The 16,516-nt window shown below is 43.3% G+C and overlaps 1 protein-coding gene across 2 annotated transcripts in view; it reads right to left on the reverse strand.

Annotated features, from left to right (window-relative positions):
- Positions 1-447: 447 nt before the first annotated feature.
- peli3 (pellino E3 ubiquitin protein ligase family member 3) overlaps positions 448-16,516 on the reverse strand; it is a 33,751-nt gene continuing 17,682 nt past the window's right edge. For both annotated transcript variants that reach the window (XM_030076601.1, XM_030076600.1), the window contains exons 3-7: positions 15,849-15,978; positions 14,665-14,766; positions 8,684-8,917; positions 2,056-2,244; positions 448-1,249 (exon numbers count right to left, since the gene is read on the reverse strand). In XM_030076601.1, the coding sequence (XP_029932461.1) occupies positions 650-1,249; positions 2,056-2,244; positions 8,684-8,917; positions 14,665-14,766; positions 15,849-15,978 (1,255 nt within the window). In that variant the 3' untranslated portion in view covers positions 448-649. The remainder of the gene's footprint in view (positions 1,250-2,055; positions 2,245-8,683; positions 8,918-14,664; positions 14,767-15,848; positions 15,979-16,516) is intronic.

Consider the following 16,516-nt stretch of genomic DNA (forward strand, 5'->3'; position numbering starts at 1 on the left):
ACATGAACATTAACATGTTGAAGATATGCATTTAGGTGCAAGACAACTGAATTCTGCAAAATGCTCCTAAAAACCTGGATTCGACACTTGCTTGGATGCTGAGTGGATGACAGGCAGCTCTTCTGTTGTCCTCCATTCCTCTCTGTCTCCTGGCGGTGAAGCAACGGGGTTGCTGGTGACCTTGAGTTATTTATAGCACAAAGGGGGCGCTGCAGACTGGTAGTGAGGCTGCACAGACACTCCTCAGGGCCTGGAGCTTACCACGTTGTAGCTGCACCTCCAGAGGGAGGGGCTTCCTACGGGAGAGTCCCTACTGGTCATCTGGCTAAATGCATACAGGTCGTGCAGAACGGGCCCTGCTGCCAGAGAGCTGAAGCTACACAGGTCCTGCAAGTGAGGGAGAGCTAAAGATCACCAAACACACATGTTCATTTCAACACAATTTATTTACATCCTCTCCAAACATTTCATTTTCCATTTTAAGCCTTGGCATCTATTATTCCATGTCATTTTAACAGTCTTTCCTTTCCTGTTCCCAATCAGTTCTTTGTCTTTGAACCCAGACTCGAGTGCTCCGGTCTTGCAGACAGTCTTTAGTGAGTAGTCCCATCCACCGTCATGTTCTTCTGACTAGTGCCCAGCTGTGGCCTCAGTCGACGGGGCCCTGGAAGATGAGTTTGATGTGGCCCTGCTCCCCGGTCAGCCAGGTGCCACAGAAGGGGCAGGCAGCGTGGAAGGCGTGGGTGCCGTGGGGCAACGGGATCTGGCTCCACCCCACCACTGTCTTTTCTGAGCACACGTGGCCGCAGGGGCAGAATGCATGAGTAGGCGGTCCGGCGTCCAGGTACAAGCCGCCCTCGCAACCCAACCACAGTGGCACGTAGGGCCCCACCCGCCGGCACATGGGGCACTCCCTCTCCCCGGTGCTGGCTGGCGCCGTGCCCCCTGGGCCGGCGGGACCCTTCTCCTTGCGGTAGCCCCAGTTGTGGTAGCCGTGCACGTGGCCGCAGTTGACGTAGACCCAGGGCTGCTTCTTGTCGACAATCTCGCGCTGGGCCAGGCTGGGGAAGGCCAGGGTGTTGAAACCCACGGGACACTGGGGCCGCGCGGCGTTCAGCTCCTGACGAAGGGACTCCAGCTGCTTTAGGGTGGGGGTGCGGCGCAGTCCGGCAGGCGTCCGCCACAGCAAGGTGGCTCCACACAGGTCAATCAGAGAGCCGTCCTGGAGGGTGTTGGACTCATTTTCCACCTGGGAAGGATGAAGAAGAGGTGGAGAGGAGTGAAGGACAGGAGTCAGTGTCTGTCACTCAGTTTGTGACACTCTGCACAGAGGAACCTTCCAGCATCTCCCTGCTGTCCCACCACATGATGGCACTGTGGGCATCCAGTTCAGCTGCAGCCAGCTTGTAATTCAACTATCTCAAAGGCCATCATTTACATGCACGCATCACATTTACAGTGAGGCTACTTCCAATTAAATAAATAGGAGGGGAACATGTATTTAGACATTTCATGACCTAATACAGAAGAAATGAATACAATGCACATTTTGGACAACATGTTTTCCTCATATTATCATTTATCTTATCACTTACCTCCTACTGCATACACCATATTGTTGCTATATTTTCATATCATACTTAAGATGTACTGTTACTGCTGTCACTGGTCTCTGCTGGAAAATATTCCCTCTTTGCTTTACACAGCAAATGATCAGTTTTGTGGTTTATGAACAGTGCCAACTTTGCCAAAGAGATAGAACATTATGAAGTGCATGTTTCAACTAAAAAATTTCAAAATTCAAATAATCAAATCAAGGGATTTTGAATATATGTTGTGAAATCTTTAGTACCCATACACGGTTGGCAAAATGGTTTGTTGCAATGTAAAATATGGGGAAATTGTAGTAAACAGGCCAAACATTCAAAATCACTGATATGGTCCATGACGTTGGAAGATTTTTTTGGTGTCAAATCAAGGTCACTAAGCGCCCCTTGTGACCATACCCAAGCAGACTTGAGACTCACTCTCCCATCAGCCCCCTCTTCGTCTTACCAATTTTCCCCTCTGCTGAGCTGAGCGGGTCTCCCTCAGGGCGAAGACGTTGCCGCACACCGAGATCTCCCTCCAGACTCCTGGCGCCGGCTCCGACACAAACTCCCCCGCCGGGTGCATCACCAGCACCCCGTTGGTGGTCAGGCCATCCATGAGGCCATCCGACGTCCTCCACTTGGCAGCCCGCTCCTAAGAGACCGCCCACGCCCCCCCGGCATACACACACACACACATACGCAGACAGAAACAGGCAGACATCAAGGTTAGGGGAGTGATGGGGGAGCACAGGGTCAGACAGAGGGATGCTGCTGGAGGTGGATGTCGGCGGCAGTTTGCAAGAAAAACAGCCAGCATTGCTCTTCTGTGCTGCTATATTTAGCTCCATACAGAATGACTACGGCACTGATTAATGGCAGAGATGCACATATGCCTAAGAATAAACACAATCCCAGAGAATGAAAGGAAAATATCATGACCACAAATGTGCTCTTGTGGCATTAAAGGGAAAGTTGTTTAACATTATTTCACTTCTCTATTTCACTTGGTGCTATATCGGATGGTAGTGGTGCTCCAAACTGTTAGCCTTGTACCACTGAGGTGGACTTCCCCTGGTTATATATCTATATCTATATCTATATCTATATCTATATCTATCTTAATAGATATGTTGACCATTAAATAACGAATCAACAGTAGAACTCTATTCTCATGTGGTCTCAGTTCTCTGTGCTGGTCCTCAGCTCCTACGGTGGCTGGCAGGAGCCTGAAAGGTTTGTGAAATGTGAGATAGAGGGGAGTGGAGGAAAAGAAGAAGCTAGCCAAGAAGCTAGGAGAAACAGAAATAGCCTATCATAGCATATTTAGTGAAGAAAACAAATGATAGCAAATTCAATCAATCTACTTCTGTCTCTGTGGTGGCTGTTGGTGCAATACAGTGCAGAAGTTACCGGATCTTTCCGGATGTTGATAACAGTAAAAATATAAATATTATCAAAAGTATCATCTGCGTACACTTGGTAATCGTATGTACATTTTATTTTTGGAAAGTGACACTTGTAACTTGATGCTACAAGTGTTTTGAATAGATTAAGGTGGGTTTTTTGAGGAATATTAGCTGGGGGGAAGTCCACCTGAATGGCAGGAGGCTAACAGTTACTATTTGGAGCATCCAGCCAGTATCCAGCACTCAGTAACAATGAGAGGAAGGTAGCACCACTACTGTCCTACAGAACAGCTAAGGGGGAAGTAAAATATGCAATATTCCAAAATGGGTGAACTGTCCCTTTAAAAAAGGTCTAGAGGGTTTTAATTAAAGTTTCCAAGCTTGTACTTGGAGAGGGCTTAGACAGGCTGACGTTTTAGTTCTAGAAACATTTCTTGGAGGCTGAGCTGCTTTGGAATCACTATTATCTCACTGGTTGAAATCTCAGTGGGTGGAGCCAAATAACCATACATATTTATGTAACCAGCATGTAATCTCAAAACGAGGCCAAAAGCCCAAAGTATCAAAAAATAGGGATGAAATTAATAACTTTTTCCACTCATTCATGGCCATGACATACGTGCTGTTGGAGGGTCAGCGGCCTGGCTAACTAACTAGATTTAGTGGTAGAGCTGCAACCTGCACCTGAAACACTTACATGTACCTTGCTTCTTCCATTCTCCTCTATCTTTCTCTCCTTCTTGTGCAATCATGAGCTCCGAGAGCCGCTGATTGTTTCTGGGAAACCTCAAGCACTCTTAGCACCTCTCCTGAAGTCAGCCATTCATTCTGATCGCTGGCAGAATTCAAAGCAGTCACACCAAGCAAGGAGCCCCAGCACCTACGCTGTATAATACCCTGGCAACACCCCCTCCCCCATACTCTCTCCATGTGTCTCGATGTCTCTCTCTCACTGTGACAGTTGACCTCGCAGCCTGACTCTGCATTCTGCCAAGGACAGTCTGTTGTGTTCCTCCAGTTGAACACGAGACTTGCTGGGTGGCCGCTTCACCAACAGCGATTATCTGTCCTTCTACAAACAGACTGATATGGTTTTTAAAGGACAACACCACTGATACTTTTGGATTGAGGCTGCCATAACCAATATTTACATACACATATGGTGTGCATGTAAACATTGTCAGTATGTTTACATGCACACCATATTCCGATTCGGGTCAATATTCCAGTTAAGGTAATTTTCTGAATAAGGTGTTTATATGCGCTGCAGCAACTGGAATATTCCGTTTACATGTTACTTGGCATATTCCTGTGTTTGGGTGTATTCCACGCTCTTATTTAATACAACAACACTCAACCTGCGGGGGGCAGCAGTGCGCTTATAGGCATCTGGTCTGCTGGAAATACAGAAGAAGAAGAAGCTGTCGCTATTTCTGTGTTTTCTCCCATTGATATACTCCATGATATTTAAGTCTTTCATTAGCTGAAGGCAGACTGCAGTCTCCTGGCTCTTGCTGCTGTTCGCCATGTCGTTCTCCCCGATTGCAGTAACCATAACAACAATGACGTCCCTGATTCCTTGCGAATCGAGCATGCACAGATGTAACTGAATATTCCGGTACGGGCATTTTCTGATTAAGGTGTTTACATGGCACAATGTTCCGGTTGGAACAGGCATATGCCAGGGGTCTGATTAGAAGTCTCTCCAACTGGAATATGACCTTAATCGGGTTTGGTGCGTGTTTACATGACTCATGTGCAACCGGAATATTGAGTATATTCCGAATAATACAGGGATATGGTGTGCATGTAAACAAGGTCACTGAAAGGAAGATAGTACCACTACTGTCCTACAGAACAGCTAAGAGGGGAGTGAAATAATATCACAAATTTCAAAGTGAGTGAACTGTCCCTTTAAGTATTTTGTGTCCCATTATTAATGTTTTTTGCTAAAGTTTGATTTTAAAAAGAAAAGGGAGCAATGCATAAAAATTACAAGACAAATTCAGTTCAGTCACTAACATTAACTCGGGTTAAGGTCTTCCCACATACAACCAGTGTATTAGTTCTACAATAAAGATACAATCAGTCATACTGTCTCAAATCCATCATATCAGAGGAGGAACAAGCTGGACCAGATCCACTAAATAAATTGAATAAAGGGACAATATGAGACATGTAAATCATATATCAGCCTAGGCCTGGTAAATGTGCAAGGGAGGGCCGGCAGGGTGGACGGGGAGCCCGGGGCTCCTGTGGAGGTGACGGTATTTTCAGATGGCTGGGCGACATGCTAAGATGAGTTATACAAGTCTCAGTGGGGGTGTGTGTGGAGCGCTGGCTGCTGGGTTGTGACGTTATCTCTCTGGCTGCTGTCCTAGTTGTCGGGGGTCCTGATGAATGTTGCATGGGATGAAGTCATGCTGTCATGAGAGAGGGCTGTTATTGGTCTGCCTGGGTTTGCACACCTAGCTGTCACGTTTTGGTCCGCCCGACCCCAGACACAAGGTTCCACCGAGACTGGATGACGCAATCCCGTGTCTGTTGTGTGAGGCTGTAGCATATTTGCGTGGGTGATGTCATGTTGTTAGGTGTACCTCAGCGTTATTCTTTTGGGATACTGTAATAAATTGTCAAAAATGTGTCAAAAAGTCCCATGAAAAAGTTTCAAACCATAATAATGCCTAATAAATGTAAGAAATCCCCAGCATAATGTACTGGGAATTTATTGCTGAATATTATTACTAACGATACAATAATAATTATTCTGAGTAGCGGTGAAAGGATAAAGAGAATACAATATTGTGGATTATTACATCCCTTGTAAATATTATCATAGTCATGTTTGACTATGACTATTATTAGTGACATTTTGTTTTTTATTTAGAATGTTTTTCACATTGTTTCATTTCATGCGAGATTTAAAGACTAATTGTTTCAACAAGGCAGTGATCTCCAGTATAATCCAAACAGGCCAAACAGACCAAACCTCAAAACTTGCTGGCAAAGTCTAGGAAAATCAGACTCAGGTTGAAAATAACCATTATTATCCTTTAAACAAGATTGACTTTTTTGTTTTAAAACTGATCAGCCACTTAAGTTCTTGTAAAAGAGCACTGATTTTGAAAATTTCAGAAGAAATCAAAATGAAATGAAACTCAAAATCCAAATAAAATATGCTATACTGATTATATGTTTATTACATGAATGGGCTATAGTTTTGACCTGTTGTTTTATTGCATTTTGATAAGCCATTACATGATTCTACATGCTCCCTGAAGTTTCCAGTGGACTACTCCACCCAGCTTCCTGAGGGAAGTTTCCTTTAGGAATCACTGCTGACCACCAGCATGCAATTTATCAGAGTGTATTTATTAGAGGTAGAGTGTTGGGTTGTTGGTGCAGAAAAATTCTCATGAGTTGCTCTGTGCTCCTGTAGACTGCTTATCCACAATACTGTATCTCTGTGTCCATTCACTTCCATAGCAAAACAGCTCCCAAAACAACACTTTTAGCACATAAAATACACTAACAAAGTGGATTATGCCAATATAAAAAAAATAACAAGACCTGGTACCCATTTTGTGTGTGTGTGTGTGTGTACCTGTGAGAGCACTATTAGGTCTCTTCTTCCTGGCACAAGTTCACTACACAGAAGTGTCCTGCAGATGCTACCTGCTGGAGCTATTCTCCAATTGCAAAAGGAAAATAACAAGAGAAAAGATGTTAAACTTCCTCAAAAAATGGGTACTGGGACTTGTTGTTTTTTATATTGGCATAATCAGCTTTGTTCGTGTTGGTTTATATGCTGGAAGTGTTATTTTGGGAGCTGTTTTGCTGTAGAAGTGAATGGAGAGACAGAAATACAGTATTGTGGACAAGCAGCCCACTGGAGCAAGGAGCAACTAATGAGGAGATTTCACCACCTATATAACACCTGTATATATAGAAACTATACAACCCATCACTAAAAGTTGAGTTTTGTTTTAAAACGTTGTCTTGAATGGCAATGCTTGACTCTGGTTTCGATCTGATTTGAGTCTGTCTGTAACCCAGAGTCTGATTTCCACTGACAGAGAGTGAGGATTTCTGGACTGCATCCATAACTTCCTCTGTAGGTTTCCCAATTACACAGCCACCTCCACGGGAGCGCCGGGTTACCCATCCACCCTGCCAACTCTCCCCTGAGCATTTACTAGGGCTAGACCGATATATTTTATGATTTACATATCTGACTGTATGTTGATGACACTGTCTTTTCATTAAAAATCTGATTTTCAGATTCTATGATAATCAGATTGATTATCATAGAACTTTTCTGTACTACTGCCTGTAAATAGGAAGATTTTAATTCTAGGAAGACATTTGATCAGATTCCAAATCATGCTTGTTTAAAAACCTAATGATCACATTTAAAGATCCTGACAAGCAGCACAAAATAAGTGCTTGTCGTGGTTTCACCTCCAGAATGTCGGTATTGGTACTGTCATTCAAAATCCTGCACCAGTCGAACCCAAATGCATTCAGCACCCATGTTCATCTCTGAGAGGCTCAGTCTCAGCTCGGTGCCCGGGGGAGGGAGGCAGGAATCAAGCACCTTTGCCAGAATGAATCAAAAGCTTATTTAGTCAATGAGTAAGCAAGTGTCCTGCTGCCCCTGGGCTCTGCACAGTGCACTGTCCTTTTTACTGCCTGCTGTTGTTGCAGAGATACTGGAATAACAAGAACAAAAGGCAAGCATAGCTATAATTAAAGCTGCTACCTGCGGCATTTTACCCGTCTGTATGTCACTGTCAGTTTATTTGTATTACCATGGTAGAATTACCATAAAAACAAGATTAACGTATTGATTTACGGATAGTAAAATACTAAACTCACCTAAACTAGCACTTTTAATGCATTCTCTCATTCTCTCTCTCTCTCTCACACACACAGATACCCATCCATTTGAGGGGGGCGGGGGGTATTAGCCCAGATAGCCTCATCATCTTTCTTACCAAAGAAAGAGTAAGCTGCTGCTAGAAGCTGTGTGGCTGGGCTCCAGACAGACCTGCTCACTGAACTCGAGATACAGCAAGACAGAACAGTGTGTGTGTGTGTGTGTGTGTGTGTCTGAGTCCAGCTGAGGACTGCTGAGTTGGCCGGGTGGTGTATGTGTACTACAGTAACGAACATCAGTCTCTGTTTCTAGGATAAAACACCAAACAGCTGAATAATTTTCTCTACACACATAATATACTGTGTGATGCACATATTGATATATTATGTTACATAAGAGAGCATTCACTGGAGCCTGTATATTACTACCACATGCTGCTGTAAACAGGATGCACATGATTATGTAACTGGACATATAATGCCCTTCTTTTTCTCTAATAGGTCTACGTAATAACACACGACCGGAAACAGCAGATTTAGGCTGGAGCACATTCATAACACACATGACTAACAGTAACAGCAATTCCCACCCACGCACACACACACACACGTAGAGAACACTGCCCCTTCCTCCGCTGTGCTTCCTCAAGCCAGGTCAGATGCACCGGCACCCATCCTCACAGCTATGATGTCACCCGTGGGTGGCACGAGGACGCCCCTGCTGTTGCGCTCGCTGTGGTTGCCAGGGTTACCAGCCCCCGGGCAGTTAGCCAGGAGAAGGCTGGAACCCACGGGAGAAACACTCACCCCCAGAAAGATGTTCTTGGAGGAGTCGAAGCCGGCGGCGTAGATGCGTGCCGTGTAGGGAGCGCTGCGTTCGCACATGATGCGGCAGGCGTAGCGGGAGATTGTGCTCTGGGCTGACTGGCCGCCGCTGCCCCCCTCCCCTGCCGCCCCTCCGCCTTGACCGCCACCGCTGCCACTGCTGCCCGCTGTATCTGTCACCACAAAGTCAATCATGCTTTCCGTGGACCGGCCAATCTAAGAGGACCAAGAAAAAGGGGTTAGTATTATAATAGTAACAATAACACTAATAATAGCAATACAATCTTCACTACTGTAACTATTCATAAAAGTAATATTTATTATAGTTGTGTGACTCAGCTCAAGAGCCTGGGGGGGTATTCCACAAAGCAAATCACTGTAAGCAGATAATAACAAAATATCCTCTGAAATTTTGTATTAGCAAAAATCAACAGGGGTGAATGAATCATATCCATAAACCATTCAAAACAGGTTTTATAGATTTAAATCACAATCACTGGCATACAACATAACTTTTCCACAGTTATGGATGCACAGTACAGTATAGGATAGTACTGTATGCAGGGGTGCAATATAGCAGTACAGTGTAGTTAGGTTTTTCTTCTGTATAGCATAGTGTAGTACTGTATAGGACAGTACAGTACAATGTTGTGCAGTATAGCATAGCATAGCATTTCATAGTAATGTAGTATTGTGTAGTGCAGTATAGCATAATATAATATAGTATTGTAGAGCATAGCATATCATAGTAATGTTGCATATTGTAGCACAGAATAGCACAATATAGTATAATACTGTATGGCATAGCACATTATAATAATGTAGTATAATAATGTAGTGCAGTATAGTATAACAGAAGAAATACACTATATTATATTATGCTCTGCTACTATACTATAGAATGGTGTAGCATAGCATAGCACATCATATTATAGCAATAAAGTAGTATAGTATAATGTAGTATAGTATGGTATAGTACGGTATGGTGTGGTATAGCATAGCATAGTATAGTGTAGTATAGTATGGTATAGAACAGTATAGTGTAGTGTACTGTAGTATGGTATTTTATTTAAAATGGTTTCACTTTCATACACAGTCATTTGAAGAAAACTGTACCATAAACCAAAGTCAAACCTCATCAGCTCACATCTGGTCACTAATACATGCTTCCTCGATACACAATACAACACAGCACAGTATAGTAATAGTAATAGTAATAATAATAACAATAGTTATTAGTAGTAGTATAGTATAATATAGTTTAGAGCAGTGATAATCAAACTAAAAGTCATGAATTTTTGAGGGCCACAAGATAATTAAGACATAAGTGAAAGAACGAAAAAAATTTTAACCTGCACAACTGATTATTGATTAAAATGATTCATTTTTTATATGTTACTCTTTTCTGTTTTCTCATGAAATGCTGAGTATTTTAAATGTAACGTCCCCACTGATACACACACACAATTGAAACAGCCTAAACGGTGACCTCCTGTGACAGGAGGTCATGAGTAGGCACTGGTTTGTCTTAAGACTGAGAAGCACTGGTTTCGAGTAGAGTTTTGTATATGATCGTATGGTGCAGTATAGAATAGTAAAATCTGTTTGTGTATGCCAGCGAGGTGAGAGTTGATCATAGCTTTACTACACTTTTCTAAGACCAATAAAATGAGTCATGCCATCTACTCTGGCAAAATACATCAGAGATTCAGCCAGTCCTTCCAACCACACCATCTGTTTCAGAAGTCTTCCAGAAAACACATGTGTAGTACGCTCTATCAGTTTTCATATGATGCAGTGGACAGAGGGGGGAAGAGGCCGATACACAGACAGGTAGATCCAGTGGACTGGAGCTGTGTGGCTGCTGTCTGCTGGAGCCACAGCTTTACATTTATCTCCTGGAGGGGGAGAGATGGACGGCTGGAAAACACAAGTGTAGCTTTGAGCTGCTGAGAGCAGACCAGTCTGACTCATTCTCTCTCTCACATATTTTATCTTCTCATTCTTTCTTGCCCTCTCTCCTTCTGGCTGATACTCTCTCTCTCTCTCTCTCTCTCTCTTCCCTGGTCTTTCTTCTTCCTCCCTCCATCCTTCTGTTTCTCTCCTGACGCCTTCCCAGTTCTCTCATGACTCGGCATTCTTGAGAAGCCCGGGGAATCTGCTAACAAATGACTTTCTCCACTCGCTGAGAGGCGTGTGTGAATGTGTGTTGTTGTTTTTTTGGTGCACATACACTCTGTATCTCCTTTACAGGGTCGAGAGGTTCACTTGATGTTCGGCTCAGTAGGCTATTAGACTGGCCAAGATGCCTGATTATAGCTGCTTTGTGTTTGGTGTGATGGTTGGCGGCTCTTTGGATTTTGGCACTACAGTGTGTACAGTTTATACAAAAATGTGCCATGACCAAAAACATCAGCCACGGTGTGGGGAATGGTTCCTTGGCTCACATTAGGCCCCACTACACGGATGATTGGCATACATATAAAACTGGTGTTTAATGATCAGCCGGAGGTGTTTGACTTACTTTAACACCCTGGAGATTTCAAATTACAAGACATTACAGCAGCTTTTCAAATTTAGCAAGCAATGTAGCTTGTTTTGTAGGTAGATACTGAGATGCATTTGTTTCTATTTTTTTTTTTTTTATCCAAGTGAGGAATCTTAAATGACACGTTTGTCTCATTGCTGATGTTTGATGTGTGTCTCGGTAGCTACACCACAGGAACCTGTAGCTGGGCTCTACTTGTTCTTCCAGGTAGAAATTCCCATCTCAAGTGTGACATAACTTCAAACTGCAGCTGCATGAATGAAGACTATAGGGTTTCACTCGGACACAAAATTATTCGGAGTGAGGGAAAAAACTGATACAGCAGTGTACCGCAATATTTTACATAGTAATACGGTAACACAAAGTATTGGTGCACCATTTATGATGGGTTTTTATGACAGAGTTGGTCAGTCTGTCTTGACAAAATTTTCCTTTGGGGACAGAATTTACAGCTGAAAAAAAAAAAGTAATAATATGTTAATGTTAATATGTTATCGAAATACACATATCGTGCAAAATGTTTAAAATTGCAACGCTTTCATCTTGTGATCTAAGTATCGTGATAATATCATATTGTGGTCCCTCTGGTGGTTCAGACCCCTAATAAGTATGTCTAAATATTGGAACTCGTAAGGTACATACCTCATATCTTTACACATAACACTTAGCCCCGGATTAACTGGCTTTTAACACTTGCAATCTGGGATGTCACCCTGGGCTAACCAAACCCTGCTCCAGAGCATGGGCATCCCTTTTTTATTTGGTGATATCCCCAAAAAGTCTGGCTCAGGTCTGTAGTGGGAATCAGGGTTGGAACAAACAGCAACAGAATGTTTGTGGTCCAATCAAAAGTGTGCTAGAGGGGTTCTGAGGACATTAATCCTGGGCTTTGATTTTCAAAGTGAATCCTTAACCCAGGGCCAGCTGTTAACCCAGGGTTACACAGTGTGAGTGTGAACCTAAGCCCTGGACAACAGGGAGCCAGTTAGTTTAGGGCTAAGGAATGCAAGTTGTAGTCTAGCCTTTGTCAAATGAAACAAGATCTTCAGGAACACGGAACTGACTTTAGTAACCAATCGCAGGATGTTTACGGCATGAAGGTGCCGCTGAAAAATTTGCAGAACCACATGGCACTATGGATCCCTGCAGAACTCTTTCATCGTCTTGTTGAATCCAGACTGTGAAGAATTCAGGCTCCACTGAAAGGACAAAGCGTCCTAAGTGACATCAGTGTCCGATGGCTAATGAGAACTGGATTTCACATGATCAGATCTGTCAGTCTGTGTTTACTGCAGGCCTTTCAAACACTGAAGATACTTATCTCTCTTTTGTTACTGGGTTATGCTACTTCTGTAACCATTTTGAAGCTTTTTTATAAGTCAAATAAATGGTTGCGGGACTCTTGTCTTGCAGCAGCAACTGACTTGATCAGGTCCTTAATACTATTCTGATCATCTGTAAAAAACATTGTTCTATTAGCCAACAAAGCTGACTTTATGACAGAGAAGTACATTTGCTAGACTGTGGTGAAATGCACTCTAGTCTGCTCTGCTCTAACTCAAATACAATAAGATATGATATCCATGTTCCACCAATTTACATTTGGCTTCTTGTCAGTTTTGCCCCCGAGTTCTGGACCTAAAAACAGTGGGCAGAGGAAGAGGGGGCCAGCAGTCGCAGAGATAGACAGATAGACAGAGATCCAGTGGACTGGAGCTGTGTGGCTGCTGTCTGCTGGAGCCACAGCTTTACATTTATCTCCTGGAGGGGGAGAGATGGACGGCTGGAAAACAGAAGTGTAGCTTTGAGCTGCTGAGAGCAGACCAGTCTGACTCATTCTCTCTCACATATTTTATCTTCTCATTCTTTCTTGCCCTCTCTCTCTCTCTCTCTCTCTCTCTTCCCTGGTCTTTCTTCTTCCTCCCTCTATCCTTCTGTTTCTCTCCTGACGCCTTCCCAGTTCTCTCATGACTCGGCATTCTTCAGAAGCCCGAGGAATCTGCTAACAAATGACTTTCCGAGAGGTGCGCGTGTGCCTCGTTTTTAACTTAATTACTTGTTAATTTTTGGGTATGATAAAGCCAAGGGGTGTTTGAATTTTTTTGGAGAGGAGCTCTGAAGTCTTTCAGTGGAAGTTAAAGGGCAACTTTGCCAACTGTCAGCCCCAGGTGACAATAAGAGGTGACTATTTGGATTTTAGAGACTTCATTACCAACATCTCCTGTAATTTGATGCCAGTAACCGTGTGTTCAGACCAAATGCAAAGTGAGGCTTTAATGCTGCGCAAACATGAGAAATTCATGCCATTCGTGCGAGTTGAAAATTTTCAACGCCAGCAAAAACTTCATGGCCGCATTCACGCAAGGCTGTGACATGAAAACTCTCCTTGCGTTGGGTCTGAACACACGGTAAGGGGTTGATTTATCGAGCGTTGCAATTTAGTGCCTGCAATTTAGACTGATATTATAAATGAATTCATGTCCACACAACTGTGATTCGGTCAGTGTGACCAAGATCCACACCTCACAGTTAATGTGACCCGGCGTGGCTGCACCGGTTAAAGGTGCTGCAAAGGAATTCAAATGTTTGTTTCGGAGGTGTGAAATTACAGGCACAGTTTCCTTTACCACACCAGCCACAAGTCATGATAAGTCAGTTTTAGCCTGTCATTTGAATAAATTTCCATTCTCTCCTCCCATACATCACAACAATCTAAAATACATATGCATCCAATATTCAGTGACGCTGCTTTTCTTTTGATTTCACTGGCTCATATCTGCGCGGCAACACCTTGGTAGATCAAGGGTGAGGACGAAAAGTCATGCAAATCCTTGATAAATCACCCCGAAATGTTTTCTTCTTTGTGTGTGACGGTGGAGGAGGTGAAGAGGCTGAGTCATCACTTGTGAGTCCAGCTCACTCGGTGCTGTGTAAGAGACAATTTTGGATTTCACTCTTAAGTTGTGAAGTGTGTGGGGATTTCCCACAAGTGACTATAGCAACCCCAGAATTTAATCTGAGCAAATATCGGCTGTGTCTCATCTCTGTTGCAGCCTTACTTTGTGTTTCAAGCTGGCTGTAATTTGGAAATTCATCTAAAAAAAATCCTGCCCAATCTATTTTTAAAACCTGAAAATCAACGAAACTGGAAATCTTTAAAGGATTTTTTTTTTTTTTTTGTGGAAGCGTGTGTGTTTGTGTACATGCCTGTGCCGGGTTTGTGTTTTCCTGCATGTTCAGCAAGGTCACACCCAGCCACCTCACTGACGCTGACCTCTACTGGCTTGGTTTTATTTCTTTTTTTTCCAGCAGGTCACAGCTCATATGTTGAGTTTGCATGGCACGTGTACGCACGTGTGTGTGTGTGTGTGTATGTGTGTGTGTGTGTGCATGTGTGGGTGTGTGTGACACTGACCTGAAACATGTCTGTGTTGGTGTCATGGGTGTACTCCACAATAACAGAGTGGCTCCGTGACAGTGTGTAGGAGATGCTGTGCTGGCTTTTGTTGCTGAGTGCCTGTCAATACAAAAGACATTATCCAGGTCACATCGCAAGGAGAGCTCAAGGTTTCTGTGCCTGGAGGAGCGCTCTGCCTCCAAACATCTGACAGTGGAAAACCAGGCTTGCATTACAAACATTCATTGAAAAGATTCTTGCAATTTTGTAAGTTCACTTGCCATTATGAAGGGGTTAGATCATGAAATTATCTGATTCCACATTTTTACAATAAAGGGAAAAATTAAATATAATTGCATGTTATTTTCAATAAAAAATACATTGAAGCTGGTGATGGCTCAGATTTTGTGTAAATATTTAACACCATGAAATGTGACCATGCTCAAGCCAAACATTCCAAGTATCCAGATTTTATCAAAATTTTATTCCAGTCAGGGGAAGAAAAAAGCATTTAAACCATGACACACTAAACTGCAACATTTTCATCCAGGTGATAACATATTCATGCAATTTTATATGGAATCCAATCCAAATTGAGAATATCAAACAGCAGATAACACAGAAAAAGCAGCTCTCCTGGTATTCTCCGCCGGTGTTTCCTCTGTGCTCATTAAGCAGCGGTGGGCCACCGCAGCACCAACATCGCCACAAGAGAAAATGTGAAATTAAAACAAGATTTTCATTTAGCCCAATTTTCTCAATGCCCCCTGATGGCTAACGCCTAAAATTAGCATTTTCATCATCGTGAAATGTTTTAGAGCTGCAGCCTGCACTCAAACCAAAACTAGGACCGAAAATAATCCCTATCCCCTTTCTGCTTTTATACTGAGGCCTCTCACAGTGATGTGATTCAGATGTTTTCATACCTCACCTCCTTAAACAGCTGGAATTGTTTGCATTATATCTGAATCCCCCCATTTTTTTTGGTTTCATTTACAGTACAGTCTATTTTTCTTTCCTAGGTCCTATTGCTATTCGTGCTGAAACATGCAAATACACCCACAGGAATCATTAAATACTCATTCAAATATTATATCTGAACAAAACATGGATGCAATTTCCATGTGGGTCAGCAAAACCCCTGGCGGACCCTCAGAGTGGATAAGGCCTGTGTTGTGGTGATCCACGTTGTGACCTCTCACCTTTGACACCAGAGGGGTTGACACATTGTGGATGACATCGGGTTTGACCCCGTTGGCTTTGGGCCTCTTGTACAGGGCCAGGCGACTTCTCCTGCGACCCTTGTCCCCATTGGCCAGCGAACCATTATGCCTGGGAGCCATAAAAACATAAAATGTACTTGATTATGAAAAGGTCATCCTGGCTGTAGTGTTTTGGCACTACACTTCCCATCTTCCCCTCATCTGCCAATCAACCAGTGTGTCCAGGACAGAGGCTGACATTTTTTCAGGGAGTCCTGTGGGTCACGGGATCCCTGTGGGATTCATGCAGGAGTCAGTCTCGCTGTTCATCATATAACTGGATGGGACAGGAAAAACAGTCAACAGGAGCAGGCGGGATGGAAACTGTATTAACAATAGGCCAGTTTTTATATATAAATATGCAGTTCTCATATGAATGCAGTTTTCTTTATTTTGAACATAATACCAGTCGTTCTGTGGTCTTTTTTATTCCTTTCTCTCCCGGGCTTTGGTAGGTGGTTGCAGCCACCTGACCCGTGCATGACGTGTGTGGAATGACGAAAATAGACTCTATAAAAGTGTGGGCCAACTGGCCAAATGGTGTGAATAAAAACTGTCCGGTAGAGCACAAAGTAATCTAAGAAAGGGATGGCAAGAACATCAAATCA

This window comes from Myripristis murdjan, chromosome 18 (genome assembly GCF_902150065.1).
Source record: "Myripristis murdjan chromosome 18, fMyrMur1.1, whole genome shotgun sequence".
Lineage (NCBI taxonomy): Eukaryota > Metazoa > Chordata > Actinopteri > Holocentriformes > Holocentridae > Myripristis > Myripristis murdjan.